Here is a 22621-nt window from a genome sequence, read left to right as displayed (position 1 = left end):
CCAAATCCAATGTGTAGACCTGGTCACTGCACTGGTCTTTAAGAGATACAGTGCAGGTTTTTGCTTCTCCTTCTTCATTTAAAAAATTATGAAACTGAACCAGTTCACAACCCTATCTGGTCCAAATGATCAAGATATTCTCTCCCTAACAGGGTCTTCCCACCATCATTCTGTTGCCACAGCAAAGCATTAGCATCATTCAAACACTAGTGAAACCACAAAACCACAGACCTCTGGCTATTCTCAGTCTAGACCATACAGTCTCTTGCACAGACCAGCTAGCTTATTCCCTTAGCTGACATCATAGCCCTAAAGGGTCCCTTTTATTAAAAACAAAGCAAAACAAAAAACAACAAAAAACCCACCAACCTTCTCTGCATTTTTCTGTTAAATGGACAATCTTTTAAAAGGTGCTCCAAAGACTACAAGGTATCACATTGTTCCATATCAAAATAAATGAAACTAGAAGTTGAGTGCTGACTATACAGTGTATGGATACATTTGTACATATATATACATATATGTATTTCTTTTAGGAGGGGGAGAGGCAGAGAGAGAATCTTAAGCAGGCTCTACCCATGCCCAGTGCAGAGCCCAATGCAGAGCTTAATCCCAGGGCCTTGAGATCATGACCTGAGCCAAAATGAAGAGTTAACAGCTTAAGCACCCTGACACAATCCATGATTTAAAAGATTAGAGTTCAGGGCAGCCCGGGTGGCTCAGTGGTTTAGCGCCGCCTTTGGCCCAGGGCCTGGTCCAGGATCGAGTTCCACATCAGGCTCCCTGCATGGAGCCTGCTTCTCCTGCTACCTGTGTCTCTCTGCACCTCTCTCTCTCTCTCTCCTTGTATGTGTCTCTCATGAATAAATAAATAAAATCTTAAAAAAAAATAAAAATAAAAGATTAGAGTTCAGATTTGTGTGGTGGCAGATATAGAAGATATTTTGAAAGAAGTATCAGTATAACTCAATGATAGGCTGAAAAAGGCAAAAACAATTTCAAAATGTGAGCCCACGTAACTGGAAGGATAGTAGTAACATTGATTAAGAGAGGGGAATTAGTTTGAAAGGGAATCTTGTGAATACAGTCTTCTACATCTTAGACATCTTGGTTTTGAGGAGTGACACAACCATGTGAAGTGTCTAGAATATAGTTGAGACATCTTGGAAACAGCATAGGTGGGAGCACAGATGATATTGGTCATGAAATCACCATTAAAATTCTTTTTTTTTTTTAATCCATTATTCCATTTACTTCTGGCAAATTCCCTTAGCTTTTAGGCTAACTTGACCAACTTTAGATCAAGGGAGTCAATTTTTGATTAACTGTCAAAAGCAGCTGGTTCATCTGCCATTCCTGGGAACCTACTGGCACTGCTGGCAAAGATGCTTGCTCTTCTTCTTGGATCCTATGTTCTGAACTTTCTACAAATGTAAAACTGTCAGGAGTCCTTTTGCTACTACACGGAGGAAGCCTGAGACTAAAATTAAATGGAGACAAGGAAAGGAAGCACTAAGAGAGGTAGAGTTCCAATGATACTGTTAAAACCCCAAGATGAAGCTGTACCTTGGGTCAGCATCACGTTGTAAACTTCCCAGTTCAGAGAGTCAAATTTCTCTTTAAGGTAGTTTTGAGTTTTGTTTTTATGTCCTATAGGACCCTTTTGGGCTATAGCCCAAAACTGATGTAACTGTTGTAACAAATATAACTGCATACAGCTTTGAAAAGGCTAGTGTCTTTTAAACTAATGAATAGGGAGTAAAAAGGAATCTGCCTTTAAAAAAAAAAAAAAAGATTTTATTTATTCATCCATGAGAACACACAGAGAGGAGAGAGAGAGAGGCAGAAACACAGGCAGAGGGAGAAGCAGGCTCCATGCAGGGAGCCAGATGTGGGACTCGATCCCGGTCTCCAGGATCACGCCCTGGGCTGAAGGCGGTGCTAAACCACTGAGCCACCCAGCTGCCTTTTCACCCATGATTGAACACAGAAGCCATCAAGTAATCAGTAAAAAGGTATTATGGGGTCTTGGCCTTGAGATGCACAGAAGAATTCATAGCAAGACAGAACTAGGAAAGTGCTCTCAAGAACAAAAATACTTCTAACTTTGCCATATATTGTTTGTTAGACGGATCTTATTTCTAATCCCTAAGAAAAATGTGTCACTAGCATATAAATGCGCTATTTTCCAGGATATATACAAAATTCAACTCTATCATTCAAGCCAGTATGTCACAGCATTCAAGAAATGCCTACTCCTGTTCATGAAGAACTCAGCTGATTAGCCAACTTTCTTTCACTCATATGTGTGAAAGACATATAAACAAATGTAGTTTCCATTTCCTCTTCCTGCTAGCCCAAGAGAGTAAGTTCATGCTCTAACTCAAGAAGAAACACTTAATTCAGGGAAAACACTCTGATTACTTACCCTTGCTCTCAAAACACACTTCAAACATGTCATAATCTTCAGTAGTAAAGGCAAATTTCCCCTTGGTTGCATCTTCCTTGGAGTACAGAATATGACCAGCAGAATCTGTGATCTAAAATAAAAAGTAAGTAAGAAGAGGAAGCAAATAACACAGAAAAGAACTTACAGAAATTGGAGAAATGTCTGTAAGTAAATGTCTTTTACTGTTTGTAAAAGAGAGTTGATATTTCTCATTATGGTGACTATGTTCAGTCCATTCCTAAAGACAGGAATTGAATTATAGATGAAAACCAGGTAGAGCAAATTTCATTCATCCAAACAGTATCCCAAACAGCATCCACACTGAAGGCTAAAATATGTTGCTGCTATAAAATATCTTACCATACCAAAAAATTGATACAGTTGATATAAATTGGGCTTATTAGCAAAAGTTTACTATATAAAATGTATACCAGTATCATTACCTAGAAATGGACAGGTCCTAAGAATGAAGAGGACAATTACCAGAAGACTGTAGGAGAAAAATATAGAAGAACACACCTCTTCTGTGAAACAAATCTTGATGGGGTAGAGGTAGAAGCAGAGAATGGTAATGAAACACCTGATGCAAAAAGAGAAAAAAAGGCATGCATAGAGAAGAAAATCTGGAAGATTCATTCCTGCAAATTGCACATCAATTATGTCAATGATCAAATGTGTTGGCAGAGAGGCATGAAGGACAAACAAGAAATCTGTCCTAAAAAAGGTATCATTGGTTTCCACCAGTGATAATTTCTTTCTTCTAGGTTGTTAGCTTTAGTTCTCCAACCTTAAACTGCTCCTTTTGTAGAGAATGGCCTGTAAGCACAGATTAAGTAACTAGTCATATATAAAACAAAGGAATGACACTGTAATATGACACAGTGGATTGCAATTCTTTATTAGAGCTCATGGCTGTCCTAAGAAAAGGCACATTTCATTACTTAAAACAAGAAGCTACTTGCAATGTGGAACACAAAGTAGTAGCCTCATTATATTAAACTAGATATTCTAATGCTGTCTGTAAAACAAGATTCATTTATAGGTGGGATTTTAAATATGAAAACTGAGTAGTACATAAGAGCTTATAATTTAAAGTACTTTAATAACACCAGTTTCTTTTTTTCTGAGTAGTGAGACTTCTTCTTTATACTTTTAGTTTTCTTTTGATTTTCTATAAAGGCATGTATCACTTATGGTCAGAAATAAAATTATTTCATTTCGGGGAAAAATATAGTAACTAAATAGTTTTTACTGCTAAACTAATCTGAAATGGGTCAATTTATTTATTTATTTTTTATGAGGGGCCAATTTAAAAGGTTTTATGGCACATCATCTAAATTCCCTAAAAATAACAGTAGTGATATTAATCATGAATCTTCTGCTATGAATGATGTTGATCATTAATTTGTCAATGCTTAGATCTGTGTTGGTCATTGGGGATACAGGGATATGTAAGATAGTTCCTGTCTTTGAAAGAGCTTAAAAGTCTAAATGAGGTGAATAAGAAATGAGACTTCATCGTAATGTGAGTACGTAAAGTACACTACTAGGAGCAAGCACAGGTGCCATGGGGTATGGAAGTTCAGAGAGTGTACTGTGGAGGTGACACATGAGATAAGTCCTGAAGGATGAACTATAATTCAGGGAAAAACAGGAGTGCAAAAACATTCAGGGTAGAAGAAAGGCAAATATGAAGAGAAGACTTGGGGTCCAGGAAAAAAACCAAAAAATATAGTATTATCATAATACTAATAACTAGTACTTATCAAGCACTTACTGAATGTTGAGTACTATGCCAAGTGCTTTATAGGTATTTTAAACTGAATCTTGGGCAGCCCCAGTGGCTCAGTAGTTTAGCGCCACATTCAGCCCAGGGTGGGATCCTGGAGACTGGGGATTGAGTCCCATGTGGGGCTTCCTGCATGGAGCCTGCTTCTCCCTCCGCCTGTGCCTCTGCCTCTCTCTCTCTCTCTCTCTCTCTGTCTCTCATGGATAAATAAAAATTAATTAATTAAATCTTAATGCTCTAGGTAAGAACTATTATTTCTCTTATGTTCCATAGCAGAAAATTGAAACAGAGAGGTTAAGTGGCTGGAGAGGTTATATGGCCAGATCATACAGAAATGCAACACCATGCTAAGGAGTTTATACTTCATTTAGTACAAAGTGGAAAGGCAATGAAGAGTTTGAAACAACAGAATGATGTGATTTCGTTTGCGATTTAGAAAGACGAATCTGATAATACTGTGAAGACAAGTCCCTTGAGAGGGACAATACTAGAGATAAGATGGATTAGGGCACTATTCTAGCACTCCAGGTTAGAAATTATGAACGCTTTGGGTATGAGGAAAAGGGAACAGATTTGAGAGATTTTAAGGAGACAGAGCCCATAGGACAAAACCAAAAAGTCACTGCCCACAAGCATTAAGCCAGCAATGTAACTGAATCTAATGGGCCAGTGTAGGCCCACAAGGTCAGACAATTTTGCAAAGTGAAATGTGCCTGTCTTGAGAGAAACCAATGACTGTCATGTCACGATGGGTTTTCAGATCGTCCAATTTTTCAGAAGACGCTACACATTTTAACTTGTATTTGAAATCTCCTAAGTTTTAAATTCTCACAGCTAATCCCAACATATGAAAAACTATCTCAAGGCCAAACAAAAGAGGTCTATAGAACCAAGTTCTTCTAGACCACCCACTTCTGACCTCTGCCTAAGACAAGAAGAAAGCTAAGAGCACATAAAAGTATTGCTCGGCAGCACTGTGGTCTCAGCAGAGATCATAGACTGTGGATGCATTTCTCACGGCAACACTTAGTAGCCAGGATGCAGGAGCAAAGAAAAAAGTATCAAGTGATTTAAGACTGAGGTTCTGTAACTGAGTGGTCTGGGAGAAGGGGATTAAGGAATGCTGTTATAAACTTTATACACAGTATTTATTTTACCTTCACAACAATCCCAGAGAGGACTGTCTTCTTATCCCCATTTTACTGATAAGAAAATTCAGTAACTTGCCCATCATCACAGAGTTAATAAATTATCTATGTGGATTTGAGGTCGTCTAAAATCCATGTTCTTCCTATATTCCATTTCACCTCCCCACAAAAATAATGTCTGAGAGAATGGATTGCACAGAAGCCAAGAAGGACTAACAAAATGTGATGGATTCTCTGGGTCTGTGTGATAAAGAGGGCCTGAAGAGTCCTCTCAAGTGGGTCTGCCCTGTTCAGTCTGCCATTCTCCACCTTGGAGGGGTTAACAGGCACTCACAAAGTAGAGGCTCTGAAGTCAGCAATAACTAAATAATCTGCAAGGGAAAGGGAATATTTAGTATTAGAGATTCCTGAAGGCCTGTTGTTCATATGATACTTTTTCTGAAGCAACTAAAAAAAAGGTGTAAAAAGAGACTTCTTTAGAACCTTGAACACACACATTATAGGGCAAAGGTCTGAGAACTAATCAAATTTCAAAGTAATGTGTAGTCACCAGTGTGGGGTCATTCTTCCTTTCTTCAGACTGTTCACCCATGAGATACTCACACATTCCCACTCCCTAGCTCCCAAAAGCACAACGACAATTCTTAAGAGCAAGGAGGAAGTTCAAAAAGATAGACTGCAAGATTAACAGATTTTCACATTCCAAGCTGATCTAAAAACTCTAACTTAGGTTTGGCTCCAATGAATAAAGTTGCAGAAAATGTAGAACTTCTCCAAGGCATATCTGGATAAAAATAAGCTTCCAGATTTGCTCACCATACTAGTTTCTTTTTTAAAGAAGATTTTTTATTTTTATTTTTTCCCTGCCCTTAAAAAGATTTTATTTTTAAGTAATCTCTATACGCAACGTAGAGAGATTTACAACCTCAAGATCAAGAATCACATATGCTCTATCATGAGCCAGCCAGGTGCCCCTAATTTAATCCATAGGGCAGAAGGAAAGGATTACAGGTTATTAGAAATGTTTAATGTAGGGCAGCCCCAGTGGCGCAGCAGTTTGGCGCTGCCTGCAGCCTGGGGTGTGATCCTGGAGACCTGGGATCGAGTCCCACATCGGGCTCCCTGCATGGAGCCTGCTTCTCTCCCTCTGCCTGTGTCTCTGCCTCTCTCTCTATGAATAAATAAATAAAATCTTAAAAAGAAAAGAAAAGAAATGTTTAATGTAAATGAAACCAGCAGAGGACAGCGAGGAATGGCATCAAGAATACAGCCCTAAAAAAAAAAAAAGAATACAGCCCTAAACAGTCATCAAAGATACCATCATCTCCAGTCAGGCAAGGACCTAGCCTAGGAAAAACCACCCAGGGCACCTGAGTGGCTCAGTCAGTTGAGCACAGGACTGACTCTTGGTTTCAGCTCATGTCATATTCTCAGGGCTGTAGTATAAAGCCCTGTGAGGGACTCTGCATTCAGCGCAGAGTCTACTTGGGATTCTTTCCCTCTCCTACTGCCCCTTCCCACTCTCCTGGCATGTGCCTGTGGTCTCTCAAATAAATATTTTTTTAAATTACGAATTTAAGGACAAGAGTCTCTCTATATGACAAAAGAACCTAGATTTAAGTCTGAAAAGTCTTATTAAGGGGCACCTGGCTTGTTCAGTCAGTGGAGTGTGCGACTCTTGATCTCAGGTTGTGAGTTTGAGTCCCATGTTGGGTGTAGAGATTACTTAAAAAATTTTTAAAAATCTTCAAAAATAGGGGCACCTGGGTGGCTCAGTCGTTGAGCATTTGCCTTTGGCTCAGACCCTGTGATCCCAGGGTCCTGGGATTGAGTCCGCATAGGGCTCCCTGCAGGGAGCCTGCTTCTCCCTCTGCCTATCTCTGTGTGTGTGTCTCTTATGAATAAATAATAAAAACTTTAAAAAACAATCTTTAAAAATAGAAAACTTTTATTAAGGCATTACCAAAATCCTTCACTGAGCACTTTGCAAAATGAATTAGGAAGTCTGCCATGTTTTTCTGAAAGACTCTGGTACTCAGAAGGGGTTAGAATTGCTTAAATTGTCCCTTGCTACACTGAACTGAGTAACTACAATTATGGTGGAATCACTTGCTTTGGACATGTGACATCTGAAAGAAAATATATTAAAGATTCATTCTAGGAAAAATAAATAAATAAATAAATAAATAAATAAGTAAGTAAATATATATATATATATATATATATATATATATATATATATATATATATATATATTCATATTCATTCTAGGGCAAAGACTCAAATGCTTTACAAGAGGCTGAAGGCAAAAGACCCATCACTGCCTACAGCTTTCATCAGAATGAAATTTACTCCCTAAAAGTGTGTAATAATGATCACAATTCCCTAAGGGCCTTCACATTTCTATATTCCTCATGACCTTCAGTTGACACAACTATATGAGGGTTGTTTATCCAGGTGAATATCTGGAAATCCAAGTAAGCAACATGACAACTTAACCTTCATTTTAGGCTCTTAAGGACTGTTGGGCATTCTGAGATCCTAGAATTTTTCTGAAAATCAGTAGGTTTCTCATATAGTTCACAACTTTGCAACGATTTAGGAGCCAAGTCATTGATCCTTGTGTATGTGTGTATGTGTGTGTGTGACCCAAGCCATTGATCTTAATTAAAAAAAAAAAAAAATCATATGCACTAACCCCAACATAAATAAATAAATCAGCAGGTAGCTAAAATTAAGAAATAGAGAAGTGAGCCAAGCTCATGACTAGCCAGAGCTGGCAAAGTCTAAAAGGTTGAAATGATGGTTTTAAATTTCCTTTAATTAAAATGTTCTAATTACAGATCACCTTAGAAGATCATCTGGTTTCTCAAGAATTGATTCTATTTTTTCTTCTTAAATTCTACTAAAGTATGTTGGTAATATGATAAATAACTGCCACTTTTACCTTCTGTAACAGCAAGTCCTTAATAAATTACTTATTTCCCTTTAAACAATACTTAGAGAGTTTATTAAAAATTCTTAATTAAACAAAGGTAATATGAAACCATTAAAATTTGTTCATATGACATCAAAGAATGGGAAGTAATACAGATTTGTTCTAGATAACACCTTCTGAAAAGCAAACCAAAGTTCACAACTTAGTAAGTAGGGAAAAAGTGTTAATTGTGTAAGAAGAGTAGCTGATGTCAAGAATATGTGAATACTCACACTGAAACTGTCAAATAAGTGAAAATACAGGTCACGGGGGAAAAAACTCATTTAGAATTGGATTTTCTTGGACCATTCTAAGCAGCAGCCAGAAAACAGGTTCTTGAGCAGGTCTTGAAGCCTGCTCGCATTTCTTTTATGAAATATTCAAGATAATACCATGCCTACTTGACAAGGATCTTTAAGAAGCTTGGGCCCAAACATTAGGCAAATAAAGCAATCAGGAATAAAAGAATATAGAGCTTGTCTGGAGGAAGAAACAAATAGGCACTATCAAGAACCTGAATTGAGCAAATGATAAGTACAGAAACTCTTTGGCTATAAGTTTTCTGGAAGCCAACATTAAAAAACAAGAGAACCAAGTTGGTTATACATAATTTGTTCTGATGAAAGCTCACAAATTTATCTTCAGAGATAATTTTCCTGGAACTAGACACAAAGTACAATCAGGAAGGTCCTTGTAAAAAGACTGTGACCAATATTAGACTCTCCAATTTCAAACACTGCCTTGCTAAAGATACAAAGACAGTCTGAATGAGTGTTCCTCTATAATGATGTGCCTGACTTGCTGCAGAGGTGGGACCTGAAGGACCTAGACAAAGGCTCTAGTGCTCTGGTTCTCTGCCCTAATTTAGCACTACAATCTCTCTCTCCATCCCACTCCCTTGCTTACTCCTCACAGAATTCCCAGACTTACTAAAATTGCAAGAAGCCTGGGACAACTTTCGGTCACTTGTTGAAACAAGTTAAAAAAAAAAAAAAGGGCAGGAAGAGAGGTCTTAAAAATAATACTATCTACCCAGACCTCCGTTTCTTATACCATTTTCCAATAAAAGGAACCAGAAAAAAAAGAAAAAAGAAAAAGAAAAAGAAAGAAAGAAAAAGAAAAAAAAAAGGAACCAGAAATTCTTGGAGAAATGGTTGGTCCTAGGACTGGGGCAGAAAGTTATACAAGTTAAGCCTGCAGCATTTTGTAATGCCAGAAAATACGAATGTTCTCAAAAACAAAACAAAAAACAGGAATGAGGGCATGTCCAAGGGACGGAGAAGCCAAATGAAAGAGCACCCAATGGCCAAGGCTGAAACAAGCTGAGCAACAAAATATAGTGGTATTGGGCTGTAATCAAAGTAGAAGTATAGGGTACCTGGATGGCTGAGTGGTTGAGCATTTGGCTTTAGCTCAGGTCCTGATCCCAGGGTCGTGGAATTGAGGCCTGCAACAGGCTCACCGCAGGGAGCCTGCTTCTCCCTCTGCCTATGTCTCTCCCTCTCTCTGTCTCTCATGAATAAATCTTAAAAATTTAAAAAAATGAAGTATAAAATAAATATCCATGAATCCAAACTGATAAAAAGAATTAAACAAATGAAGGAGAGAGACAAATCCCTCCAATGCAGAAGACTCAAATAATTTACAAAGAAAACAGTGCCCTCAAGAAGATTGAGATTGAGCATAACTCCCCCGCTCCTGAACTGTGGGCTGTACATAGTGATTTCCTTCCAAAAGCATAGTATGGAAAGGGAGACAAAAGTAACTTACCCTGGAAAAACCTAACAACTACTCAGCCAGATAATCAAGGTCAATAGCAACAATGATAAACCATGTTGACAGTATGCTCCCTTAATATAATGAAAAATGGCACTTTACCTCTGTGAGCTTCCTCTCCCAAATTCATAATCCCAGTTTTACCATTAGGAAAACATCAGACAAATCCCAATCAGAGGGGCATCCTACAAAATACTTGACTAATACTCCTCTAAATTCACAAGGTCATCCAAAACAAGTCTGAGAAACTGTCATAATCTAGAGGAGCCCAAAGAAACATGACTAAATGTAACATATTCTGGATGGGATCCTGGAACAGAAAAAAGAACACCAGGTGAAAACTAAGGAAAGCTGAGTAAGTATGGACTTTAGTCGATAACAACATACAAATACTGGTTGAAAAAAAAAAAAAAAAAACAAATACTGGTTGATGCACTGTGACAAATATGTAAATGTTAATTAACAATAGGGGAAACTGGCTGTGGAGAATACGAGAGTTGTACTATCTTCACTGTTTTTCTGCAAACCTAAAACTGTTCTCAAATTAAACGTTTGTTTAAAAAAAATACTATTCAGGGCACCTCGGTGGCTCAGTTAGTTAAGCATCTGCCTTCAGCTCAGGTCATGATTCCAGGGTCATGAGATAATAGGGCCCCTGCAACTGGCTTCCTACTCAGCAGGGAGTCTGCTTCTCCTTCTCCTCCTTGTTCATGCTCTCTCTTGCTATCTCTGTCACTCTCTCAAATAAATAAAATAAATAAAATAATAAAATAAAATAAAATAAAATAAAATAAAATTACATTAATTAGAAAGATGAATTCAAATGCAAATATACACATATCTCTCCAGATTCTGAAGAAATTTAGTCTATGCAGAGCCAAGCACGCATTAAGCATCTTTTTTTAAAAATTATATTTTAAAAAAGAGTTTATTTATTTGGTGAGATCACGTGAAAGCATGGGGAGGGGCACAGAGAAAGGAAGAGAGAAATCTCAAGCAGACTCTGCACTGAGCACAGAGCCTAATGCAGGGCTAGAGTCCAATGCAGGGCTCAATCTCATGCCTGTGAGATTATGACCTGCACCAAAATCAAGAGTTGGAGGCTTAGCAAACTGAGCCACCCAGGTGCCCTGCATTAAGCATTTTCACAAACTTTTTTGAGGTATATACAAAGTTATTTTGGACCAAGTCTACACCTATTCTGTAAAATAACATGTGGTGTATGAGAAAGGTGGCAAGTCTGTCTTTCTATTGGCAAAGGTCACACACTGGTTTCATTTGCGGACTCAGCTCCATACCCCACAAGTCTAAGAAAATGTTAAAAAATAAAAAACAAAAACCCCACTTCTTTTCCAGGAGGGCTACCATAGCAGGAGAGGTCAATTAGCTTGCAATTTTGGTGTAGCTGGTGAAAATCTGAAAATGTAATTTCCTTCAAATAGGCTCCTCCTTGCATGGTCTTCCTCAGGTTTACAATCAGTGTGTGGTATAAAGTTTGAGTATGCAGTGTGTACATATTATTTCATGGGTAGCTATCACCCTTTGTAGCTCCTAAATGACTAACTCAGGAATTGAGAAATATCAGGTCCCTTGTAGAAACTCTGTACCCTGATAAAAATGAACTGAAACAGAAATACCTATTCTCTTCCCCCTTTGAGAGACATTACAGCATAACAGACTGAATATGCTAGAGTCACATCTCAGGTCTGTGTTCAAATCACAATTGTGCCACTTACCAGCTATACAGTTTTGGGCATATTCCTTAACCTTTCTGTTCCTCATACGTGAAATAAGGATGGCAGCACATACTTTATGAGGTTATTGTGAGGATTAAATTTAATATAGGTAAAGTGCATGGAATAGTGTCTGGCACATGGCTACACTCATTAAGTGTTACTATTATTGTCATTGTTGTTAGCATTATTATGATAACTACTTATTAGTAACAACTCAGAACTCCATAAACATTTAGGTTACTAACCATACTTCCAACCTAATAGTGCTAGTGGATGGCAAACTATATAAAATACACTACACTGACTAAACCCAGGGATAGTAAGGGCCAAATGGTTACTGCATGGAAACAGAAAAAGACAAAAAAGTAAACACTCAAAGCAGCAGCAGCAAGATTTAGAAACTGAAGGGATACAAAATGTCTAACCAAGCAGGTATTCAATGACATCTTTTAGTTGCTAAGAAGGGATAGTAAGAAATACAAGGACTCCAGCAATTCCTGCATGTGTGTTTTAGTAATAAACTACATGTAAAACCCAACAACAGGGGGAGAGAAGGGGTATTGTATGTGTATGATTAGGGGCTGTAGGTCTATATCCTTCTTCTGGTAAAAGTTAACCAGTGAATCTTGAGCCATGGGGTCTATTACCCTAAGACATAAAAAAGGAGAAAGACCACAAATCACTGAAGATGCTGTAGTTTTAAACTAGAAAAACAGTACAGTAGTCTCCCCTTATGCTTGGTTTCACTTTGTGTTTCCAGTTACCTGTAGTCCACTGCGGTACAGAAGCAGAAGATCCTCCTTCAGATATATGTTCAGAAGATCAATAGTAGCCTAATGCTACTTCACAATGTCTATGTTCTTCACTTCATCTCATCACATAGACATTTCAACATCTCACATCATCACAAGAAGAAAGGTAAGCTACCACAAGCCACCACTGTTTTCAAACTTGAACACAGGTAACTGATGGCCTAGATGCTATATGTAAGGGGCGTAAAATGAATTTACTCTGATCTTTCAAACAAGAGCAAGTACTAACCAAGTCTACCAATTGCATCCCTGAAATCAAAGGATCACATTTAGATTACATCCAGAACAAAGTCCAATTTAGAAAGGCCACAAGTAGTATTTAGCAATGCTAAATTCTTTCAAATTTCCAACACAATTCTATAATGACATAGCACAGCACAAAGGAATTGCTTGAGGCAGCTTGTAGAATTGTTGAAAACTTGGGGCACCTGGGTGGCTCAGTAGGTTAAACATCTGACTCTTGGTTTCAGATTGTGATCTCAGGGTCCTGAGAATGAGCTACGTCAGGCTCCGCACTCAGTGGGGAGTCTGACTGAGATTCTCTCCCCCTCTCTCTCTGCCTATACCCCAAATAAATAATAAATTAATAAACAAAATCTTAAAAAGACAGAAGTGTTCAAACCTAGAAATGGACAATTTCTAGGCACTGGGCGTGGTAATGGATAGATGCTCTATTCCTGCTTCTATCAACATTCTACATTAACTCAACATAGGCAACACGTCATGCTTGACTGGGTGGGGGGAGGAGTTGTGGGGAAGAAAGGAAGAAAGAGAGGGAGGAAGGGAGGGGAATGAGAACGAAAGACCAGTTGCTGCCCTAACAATATGACTGCGGGGGTGAAGCCAGATCAAATGTTTTTTTTCATACTGTTCCAAAGTTATTTACGGTAAAAACCTCCAGCGTGACCCTTTAAGGGACAAACAAAGCCTTGTTCTTTCTTAACAACTAGTCCCTTGATTTCCCACACATTACGTTGAACAATGAGATTGGGGGCACAGGATTAAGCAGATGACATCAACCTCCCTCAAGTCGGAGGCTTGTTTGGGAGCCCAAATTCTGGTCTGTGGCCAGCTAGCTGATTTCACAGAGGGCTCTACTGTCCAGACTGCCAGGCTGAGTATGTATATGGGGGCAATGGCTCAGATCAACCACCAGTCAGCAATTCACGTAAGAAACATCATAGAAGTCACTGTACTCTGCTGGATTACCTTCATAAATCTGTTCCATTTTCCTAGAAACTAGGCTCAGTCTTCAGAAGTCATCATAAAGACATGGCATAGCTATTTCCATTTCTAAGCAGCCCTCTTCTCTAGGTCAGTTCAAAAGAGAAGGCTGCAGATAGCTGTTCACTGAGTAAGAGAGATATAAATGAAATAGCATACTGTTTAACTTTTACAGAGAAATAAACACAAGATCAGAAATCTTGTATATAGGGGATCCCTGGGTGGCTCAGCGGTTTAGTGTCTGCCTTTGGCCCAGGGCACGATCCTGGAGTCCTGGGATCGAGTCCCACATCAGGCTCCCAGCAAGGAGCCTGCTTCTCCCTCCTCCTGTGTCTCTGCCTCTCTCTCTATGTCTATCATAAATAAATAAATAAATAAATAAATAAATCTTTAAAAAAAAAAAATCTTGTATATAATAGAAAAAGAAACTACCCTTTAATACTATTAAATGTAAAACTACCTATTTATTGAACTGTTTCTAACCCATTGGACAAAAGTCACACCAAATGTCAATTTGAAAGACAGATTTTCCCCAACAGAAGATCAGCCCTCACTACAGATGCCAGTAATGAACTGAAACAACTGTTCTAGATAAAAGAATCTCAAAACTATAGCATATATGTGTATGCACATACACACACACAATCCTTCCATAGCTTTCAATGGGCAAAAAAAAAAAAAAAAAGTTTAAAGCCAATGGTTTCCCAGCTGCCAAGATATCCCTTGGTAAATTTTAGGCTTGAATTGTGATTAGGCCTAGGACTCAATGCTGAACTCTTCAAATGATTTGTTTGGCCTTCTATAAGCCAGTTGGGAAGACTGGCACCAAATATCCAATGAAAAATAATTGCATTTAATAAAATGAACTGTTAATTAGTATTAGCCCTCTTGAAAAATTACAATGAAAAAGTCACTGATAAGATTATTTGGAAGAGGCTGAAAAATCATAAATCATTTCAATTATTACCATTAAGCTTTCTTTCCTTTTGGGTGATGATTAGGACAATTGCTCACAACTGCTTTTCTCTCTCTACAATCTATTTCTAAAGGATAAATTGCCCTTAGGCAACAACTCATCTCATCCCCTAAACCTAATTCATCCTCTAATTTCCAAAATTAACAAGCATTCTAAATAATAAATGGTACTGGAGCTTATTAAAATATCATGATATAATCTAGTCTTAATTAAAATGTGGTTTTCAATTAAAAAATCAACAGTTGAAATTCTAAATCCCTACAACAGGCTTTTTATTATGCACCTGAAGCAATGAAAAAATTTCCATATTCACTAAAATGATGAGTCAATACTTCCTGCTTCAATTTCATGTTGCAAAGTCTTTAAATCTGGTACTACTTAGCCTGAGTTAGCCTCATTTTGTGAAAAGAACAGGGAAGGGTGGTATGGGATAAATTCCCTAGAAATCTCAACACAAAACACGTAATATAGTTCTGAAGCTGAAATCTTAGCAATAGAGTTCATCGTTTCAATCCATTCCTCTATTCAGAGAGGGCTTCCCTGACCAAATACTCTTTACCCTTCAGTCACTTTCTACCCACTACTGTTTGACTTTTCTTTTTTTTGTTTTGTTTTGTTGTTGTTGACTTTTCTTTATAGTACTTATCACTACCTGCAATTGTGTGCATTTTTTGAACTTGTCTTTGTTCCCCAGTATAGCTTAAGGACCTTGTCTGCTATTTATCCCCATTTCCCTACCTAGGTCTGGCATATACTAAATATTAAAATATTTATTGCATAAATAGGAGAATCAACAAAATCCTCAGAACTCTTCTCGTTATAATATACTTTATCAGGTCACTGCAATGACATAAGACAGAGGAGTGAAACTAGCAATTCAATTTTCATTTAGTAGATAAGAAAACAAGAGTACTAATATATTTGACCCATCCCCAGAATAATAAAGAACCACCTCAATTAGTCCTTCCAACAAATAATTCTATGAGATCTATCATCCCCATCTTATAGATCAGGGACCCAAGGACAAGAGTTAAGTAATTCCCTCAAGACCATATACCCTTTAAGTGGTGAAGCCGCTGAGATTTGAACTCAAATTTGTCTGACTCCAGATCCAGGTTCCTCCCAAAACACTTCTATTTAATAAGAATTGCTATTTAATGAGGTTAATATATTTAACTCAGTTACAACAATGTGTACACAGTACATTAACCTTACGACACAATGATGAATGAGATCTTAATGACTGCACAAAGTACCATACTATATCAAAAGTGCCATGTCAAATACGTTACAATGGAAACACACGGGTTTACAGGTAAACACCAGTCCAGATTAAGAGAACACTATGTTCAAGGAACTGCATGGGGTTCAGTATGGTGAGAGTCAGGAGTGAGAGTAAAGAAGTGAAGAGGAAAAAAGAGGAGGAAAAAATGAGAGATAAGGCTAGGACACTGCCAATTCATTTGTTCATTAACTCTTTATGTTGAAGTCTACTATGTACTATGTGCCAGGCACCGTATAAGAGACACAAATTTCAATGGTGAGACATAGTCTCTGTTCAACTACTTTTACAAAAATCCTTATAAGAGAGAATGCCTTATTCAGAGTGACAATGAAACATCAAGTCCAGCTGGCTAGATTTTGCATGTCAGAAAGCCTCCAGCCCCCCCTCCCCTTAACCTCAATCCAAATGCTGCTTGAACCAAAGGTGGACAGATGACAAAAGAGAAGACAATCAATAGGCGATAAGAAAACTAGAATGTGACGTGGCATATAAAAAGAGCTAAACCAATCAGATTCTCTTACTAAAGAGGTGTACTTCAGAAGTAGAAATGACACACAAAGAGAATCCTCAAGCAGAGTCTGGGACACAAGTGATCAAAAGTTAAGAGAAAGTGATGAGATGCTACGAAAAAGGTTGCAAATTATAAGGGACTGGACTGAGCCCACAAGTATTCTGTGGCCTGTATATTAAATTTTTTTAAGATTTCATTTATTTATTCATGAGAAAGAGAAGCAGAGACACAGGCAGAGGAACAAGCAGGCTCCCTGTGGGGAGCCTGATGCAGGACTCGATCCCAGGACCCGGGGATCACGACCTGAGCCAAAGGCAGACGTTCAACCACTGAGGTACCCAGTATATTAATTTTGTTTTAAATGACACCTAGCTATGGTCTTTAAAATACTATTCCCCAGAAAATGGACCAGAACTCCTTGAAGGAATAGTTGCTTCCAGGTCAAGGGTTGGACATACAAAAGATGAGCCCAGGATACCTTGTTCCACAAAACAGGAAGCTATCAAATCCTAATGGGATTGTGCCAAAAGGGTACAGGAGTCAAAGAGACATGTGAGTATAAAGAAATAACACAACTGATACAATGACTCTAAAAATGGAAATAACAAAAAAATGCTTTCAGTGTAATACTTAAAATAAAAACCTGGGGCACCTGGGTGGCTTAGTCAGTTAAGTGACCGACTCTTGAGATCAAGCCCTGTGTTAACCTCTGCCCTCAGTGGGTAATCTGTTTCTCTCCCTCTCCCTAACTCATTCTCTAAATATAAATAAATCTTTTTAAAAAGATTTTATTTATTTATTTGAGAGAGAGTGCACGCTTGCATGCACACACACAGAGGGGAAAGGGAGAAGAAGGCTCCTCACTAAGTAAGAAGCCCAATGCAGGACTCGATTCCAGGATGCTGGGATCATGACCTGAGCCTGAGGCAGACACTTCACCAACTGAGCCACTCAGGTGTCACTAAATAAATCTTTTAAAAAACAGAACAAAACCTTCTTTGGACTACACTGGAAATGACAAGGGCAACAATCTCTTACTCTGAAAATTGTCAAAAGAAAGACTGAATTTGGGCAGCCCGGGTGGCTCAGTGGTTTGGTGCCACCTTCAGCCCGATCTGGTCCCACGTCGGGCTCCCTGCACGGAAGCTGCTTCTCCCTCTCCGTCTCTCAAGAATAAATAAATAAAATCTTAAAAAAAAAAAAAAAGACTGAATTTTATGTTCATCCTATAAATTTTAGGGTAATCCAATAGTCTTAAAAACTGATGAGGGCAGCCTGGGTGGCTCAGCGGTTTGGTGCCACCTTCAGCCCAGGGCCTGATCCTGGAGACCCAGGATGGAGTCCCATGTCGGGCTCCCTGCCTCTCTCTCTGTGTCTCTCATGAATGAATAAATAAAATCTTAAAAAAAGAAAAATTCGTCAGGTTTTTTTTTTTTTTTAGGATTTATTTATTTACTCATGGGAGACACACACACACACACACACACACACACAGAGAGAGAGAGAGAGAGAGACACAGGCAGAGGGAGAAGCAGGCTCCATGCAGGGAGCCCGAAGTGGGACCAGATCCTGAGTCTCCAGAATCACACCCTGGGCTGAAGGCAGTGCTAAACCGCTCAGCCACCGGGCTGTCCAAAACTGACAAATCCTTAAGGCATCATCTGCATAGCTCACTAGGTTGAGTGTCCAACTCTTGATTTTGGCTTAGGTCATGATCTTGAGTCCTGGGGATGGAGCACTTTGTGAGGATCTAGGCTCGGCCAGGAGTCTACTTGGGATTCTCTCCTTTTCCCTCTGCCCTTCTCCCTGCTAGATCTGCATGCATGTGTGCTCTCTCTCTAAAAATGAATAAATAAATCTTTTTTAAAAATTTGATGGGGATGGATGCCTGAATGGCTCAGTGGTTGAGTATCTGCCTTCGGCTCAGGTTATGATCTCAGGAGTCCTGGGATCAAGTCCCACATGAGGCTCCCCATAGGGAGCCTACTTCTCCTTCTGCCTATGTCTTTGCCTCTCTCTGTGTCCCTCATGAATAAATAAATTTAAAAAGAAAAATTTGATGGGGTCCTGGGTGGCTCAATTGGTTAAGTGGCTGCCTTCCACTCAGGTCATGATCCCAGGTCAAGCCCCATATCAAGCTTCCAGCTCAGCAGTCTGCTCCTCCCTCTCCCACTGCCCCTCCCCCCATTGTTCGTGAGCATGCGCTCTCTCAAACTCTCTCTCTTCCCTCATATTAGTAAATGAGATCTTTAAAAAACATTTTTTTTAATTTGATGAATTCTTTAAGAATTCTAGCTAACGGGTACTTGAGTGGCTCAGTTAGTTAAGCATCTGCCTTCAGCTCAGGTCATGGTTTCTAGGTCCTAGGATCAAGCCCCACCTGAGGCACTCTGCTCAGCCTGAATATGAATTGAGTATACTAGTGGCATTATTGTTAGTTTTGCAAAGTGTGATTATAGACACTTAACGCTGTGATTACACTCATATGTTTAAAGAGATTCATGCCGAAGTATGCAAGATTGAAATAGTATAATATTCAATTGAAAATATTGATTGAAATAGTATAATATTCGGGATTTACTTTAAAACAATTTAGCATAGGGACACCTGGGTGGCTCAGTGGGTTGAGTGTCTGCCTTTGGCAGGAGGCGTGATCCCAGAGTCTTGGGATCGAGTCCCACATCGGGATTCCTGCATGGAGCCTGCTTCTTCCTCTGCCTATGTCTCTGCTTCTTTCTCTCTGTCTCATGAATGAATGGAATCTTTAAAAAATAGTAATAATAAAACAATTTAGCATAACATGTGAAGGGGGAGCCAGTTTCAATGAAAAAAGTATGGCAACATCTTGATAATTTCTGAATCTGGGTACTGTATTTACAGTGGACTGACTGTACACTTCTCTACTAAACTACCAACAAACCAGGGGCACCTGGCTGGCTCGGTCAGTAGAGCATGTGATCTTAGAGTTCTAAGTTCAAGCCCCACGTGGGCAACAAAACCTACTTAAGAAAACACTGTGAACAAACCAATGCCAAAGCCAATTTGAATTAGTGATATTTAAAAATCAGTAGCTTTCACATCAAAATCTAGATTTCTAACTTCATATGAAAAATTAAATGTGGCAACAAGACCTACCTCAAGAGATGAGTACTGGCTACTCCAAATTAACAGTTTCTACTACTCCCAGTTATCCTCCATTAACCATCACTGCTGCTGTTTTTAATCCTATCTGGCCCAATTCATTCATTTATGTTGCCTCCTGGGCATTGGGATTAGGACCCCGAGATGTTCAACTAAGCTGGCTAGAAGCATGAGAACAGAGCAGACCTGGGGAGCGCAACCGAGGGATAGCAAAATGCTAGTATGTAGATGTACAGACTCCTGCTATTGAGGTCTCTCCAACAGCCTTGGAGACAGATGTAATTCTCATGAGGCCCTAAAGCTACACTATGTTTCCTGTGTAAGTACTTAGTAGAAGCAAGGCCATATGCCTGATATTCTGGAAAATATGAACATGAAAATTACTCTTGCCCTCGGGATACTAATAGTCTGATAAGATATAAGGACAAACAGCTACAATATAAAATGAAAATACGTGCGTTTAAGGTACTGTTCAGGGTGGCTCATATAAAATGCAAAGTGGGGAGTGACAAAGTATATAAAGCTTCAGCAGATCATAAAGAGTCCTACAGAGCATGTTGGGAAATTTAAACTTTATCAGATGAGCAACAGTGAGCCACTGAAGGGCTTCAAAATATAAATACAAATCAGAGGGGGCAACACTGGAGGTGAGAGCAGTCTCCCTCCTTGCTGAAATTCTCTTATTCTATGCACTACATCCCTTGAGGTGCTAGCAGCATGACCCCCAGAACGTTGCATCTAAGCCTCTATAATTACACAATCATAGCTTTCTTGGTCAGCCAGAAGCTTGGTACCTGAAGGAAATAATAAAAGAAAGGGTCACTGAACAACACCCCTAAAAACAGTTTATATCTCCCAAATAAAGTCTAAATAAATTGCATCTGTTACTACTTCTGGATTTCAATATCTTAAACATAAATTATAGTCTTATCTACCTGAAGCTCTATTAAAAAGTAAAAATACTTTTTTTCCTATTTCGTCTAAGACCCATTTTTGTTAAAAAAACAAAAACAAAAACAAAAACAAGAGCTAACTGCGAATAAATAAAGCACAATCAAATCTTGACTGAGATCGTGTTACAGCAACGTTTCAAAGATCTGGCTGGTCATCCTAAGGGGAAAATAGGGCCAAATTGGCATTATAGTAGTAGCTGTCACCACGCAAGAGGGTCGCTCAAATTTACATAAAAATAGGCCAGCTTCAGACTCTGGGGTACCATAAAAGAAAGTTATTACAAGGTGAGATCACCATTTTGCGATCGATTTTTATCATTCGCAGGGAGAATATAAAACTGCAGTGCTTTTCTTTCACCTTGATTAACTCCCGCACTAAGAATTCCAGCTCTGACATCAATTTATTCTACACCCCTCTGAGCCTCCGTGTGCTCACGTGCAACACGAAGCCAACAGTACCTACTTCACAGAGTAGGAACCAAATGGTATAAAGTGGCACGTGACCTGACGCACAGCCAAGGCTCGACACAACAGGTTTTATTATTCACCATGAGCTTCAGCCGCACCACGATTTTCCTACAGTCACCAGATGCCAATCCCCACCTACACTCAACACCCAAGGACTTCTTGGGGAAACAAGCCACAGTTCAAGATACCGAAGGCCGAACCGCGTAGAGGGCGCCGACCCCGCGGCCGCGCGGTCCTTCCGAGGGTTCCCCGGCCCCGCCCCGCCCACGCCAACCGGCGGGGGCGAGGGGGCGGTCTCCACAGCGCGCCCTCAGCGCTGCCAGGAGGCCAGGCCGCCCTCCAGGCCTCCGCCCGCCCGCTCCCTCCCCAACCTCAGCCTCCCCTCGTCGGTGCCCACGGGCTTCCCGGCCCGCGCCGCCCACTGCCGCACCTTGAGGTGGGTGCGCAGGCCGCCAGCGCCCCCAGACTGGTCGGTGATCTCGTACGCGCCCGTCACCAGCAGGTCCTTGTGGATCTCCTCTCGGAGGCACTTGCGGGAGTTAACGGGCAGATGGAAGGAGATGGCAAGCACCGAGGCGGGGCCGAACAGCAATAAAAGCAGCAGCGCTGACGGGCAAGGGCCACGCTGAGCTTGTGGGCCAGACAAACCCGACATGGTGCCGGAGACTGTTCACCTCCTCGGGCCTCGACCGCGCCGGAACCGGGAGGGCCCACGTGACTCACCTCTGACCTAATGCCGTGGGCGCCATTTTGGAGACTGGCAAGTGGTGGTGGGGAAGGATAGATGGTAACTCTTTTGAAAGGGAAGAAAGGATACGATACCACGTAGTAGCCACAAGTTAAAGTGCTTAAATAAGACTTTCTAGAAGTTAACCGCAGACGCTTTATTTTTGTCAAGCTTAGTGATTGCTCACCCGGCAGTAGCAAGTATGGGCAGCCCCGGAAGTAATTCTCCTTTAACTTCCGGAAGTAGTACCGGAGAGTTTTTTAAGGTCGGTGATACCATAGCAACGAAGCCCCAATGGGAAACAGCCACAAGGCCCTTGTTTGGGCCCACCCACCAGCGGCTCAGGCGCCCCAGGCGAGGCAGAGGTGCAGTTCCAGCGCCTTGCAGCCTCAGTAACATCTGGGACTTTGAGCACTTAAGAAGGAAACTTTGAGAGATTGAGGGGAGAGATTCCAATTTGGCTATTAGGAGAGCAGTGCCAGTATCTCAGATTAGGTGTAGGGTCACCTGGTGAATGTGGGCTAGGCGGCGTCCAGTTAGTTCATGCACCTGAGCAGTTTTGGGCTGGAGGGATGGCTCTCTGAATGTGCATTTTCTTTGGTAAACCTTAGGTGCCTACTATGTTAGGTAATATTCAAACTAAATTTGG

At 40.0% G+C, this 22621-nt stretch overlaps 1 protein-coding gene across 1 annotated transcript in view; it reads right to left on the bottom strand.

The window, feature by feature from the left end:
* TMED10 (transmembrane p24 trafficking protein 10) overlaps positions 1–21957 on the bottom strand; it is a 36367-nt gene extending 14410 nt beyond the window's left edge. The window contains exons 1-2 of the mRNA XM_041759033.1: positions 21676–21957; positions 2429–2540 (exon numbers count right to left, since the gene is read on the bottom strand). Of these exons, the coding sequence (XP_041614967.1) occupies positions 2429–2540; positions 21676–21900 (337 nt within the window). The 5' untranslated portion in view covers positions 21901–21957. The remainder of the gene's footprint in view (positions 1–2428; positions 2541–21675) is intronic.
* Between the last annotated feature and the right edge of the window lie 664 nt (positions 21958–22621).

Source organism: Vulpes lagopus, chromosome 6 (genome assembly GCF_018345385.1).
Source record: "Vulpes lagopus strain Blue_001 chromosome 6, ASM1834538v1, whole genome shotgun sequence".
Classification (NCBI taxonomy): Eukaryota; Metazoa; Chordata; class Mammalia; order Carnivora; family Canidae; genus Vulpes; species Vulpes lagopus.
Note: the sequence above shows the minus strand (reverse complement) of the source record. Positions and strands in the feature narration are given on the sequence as shown.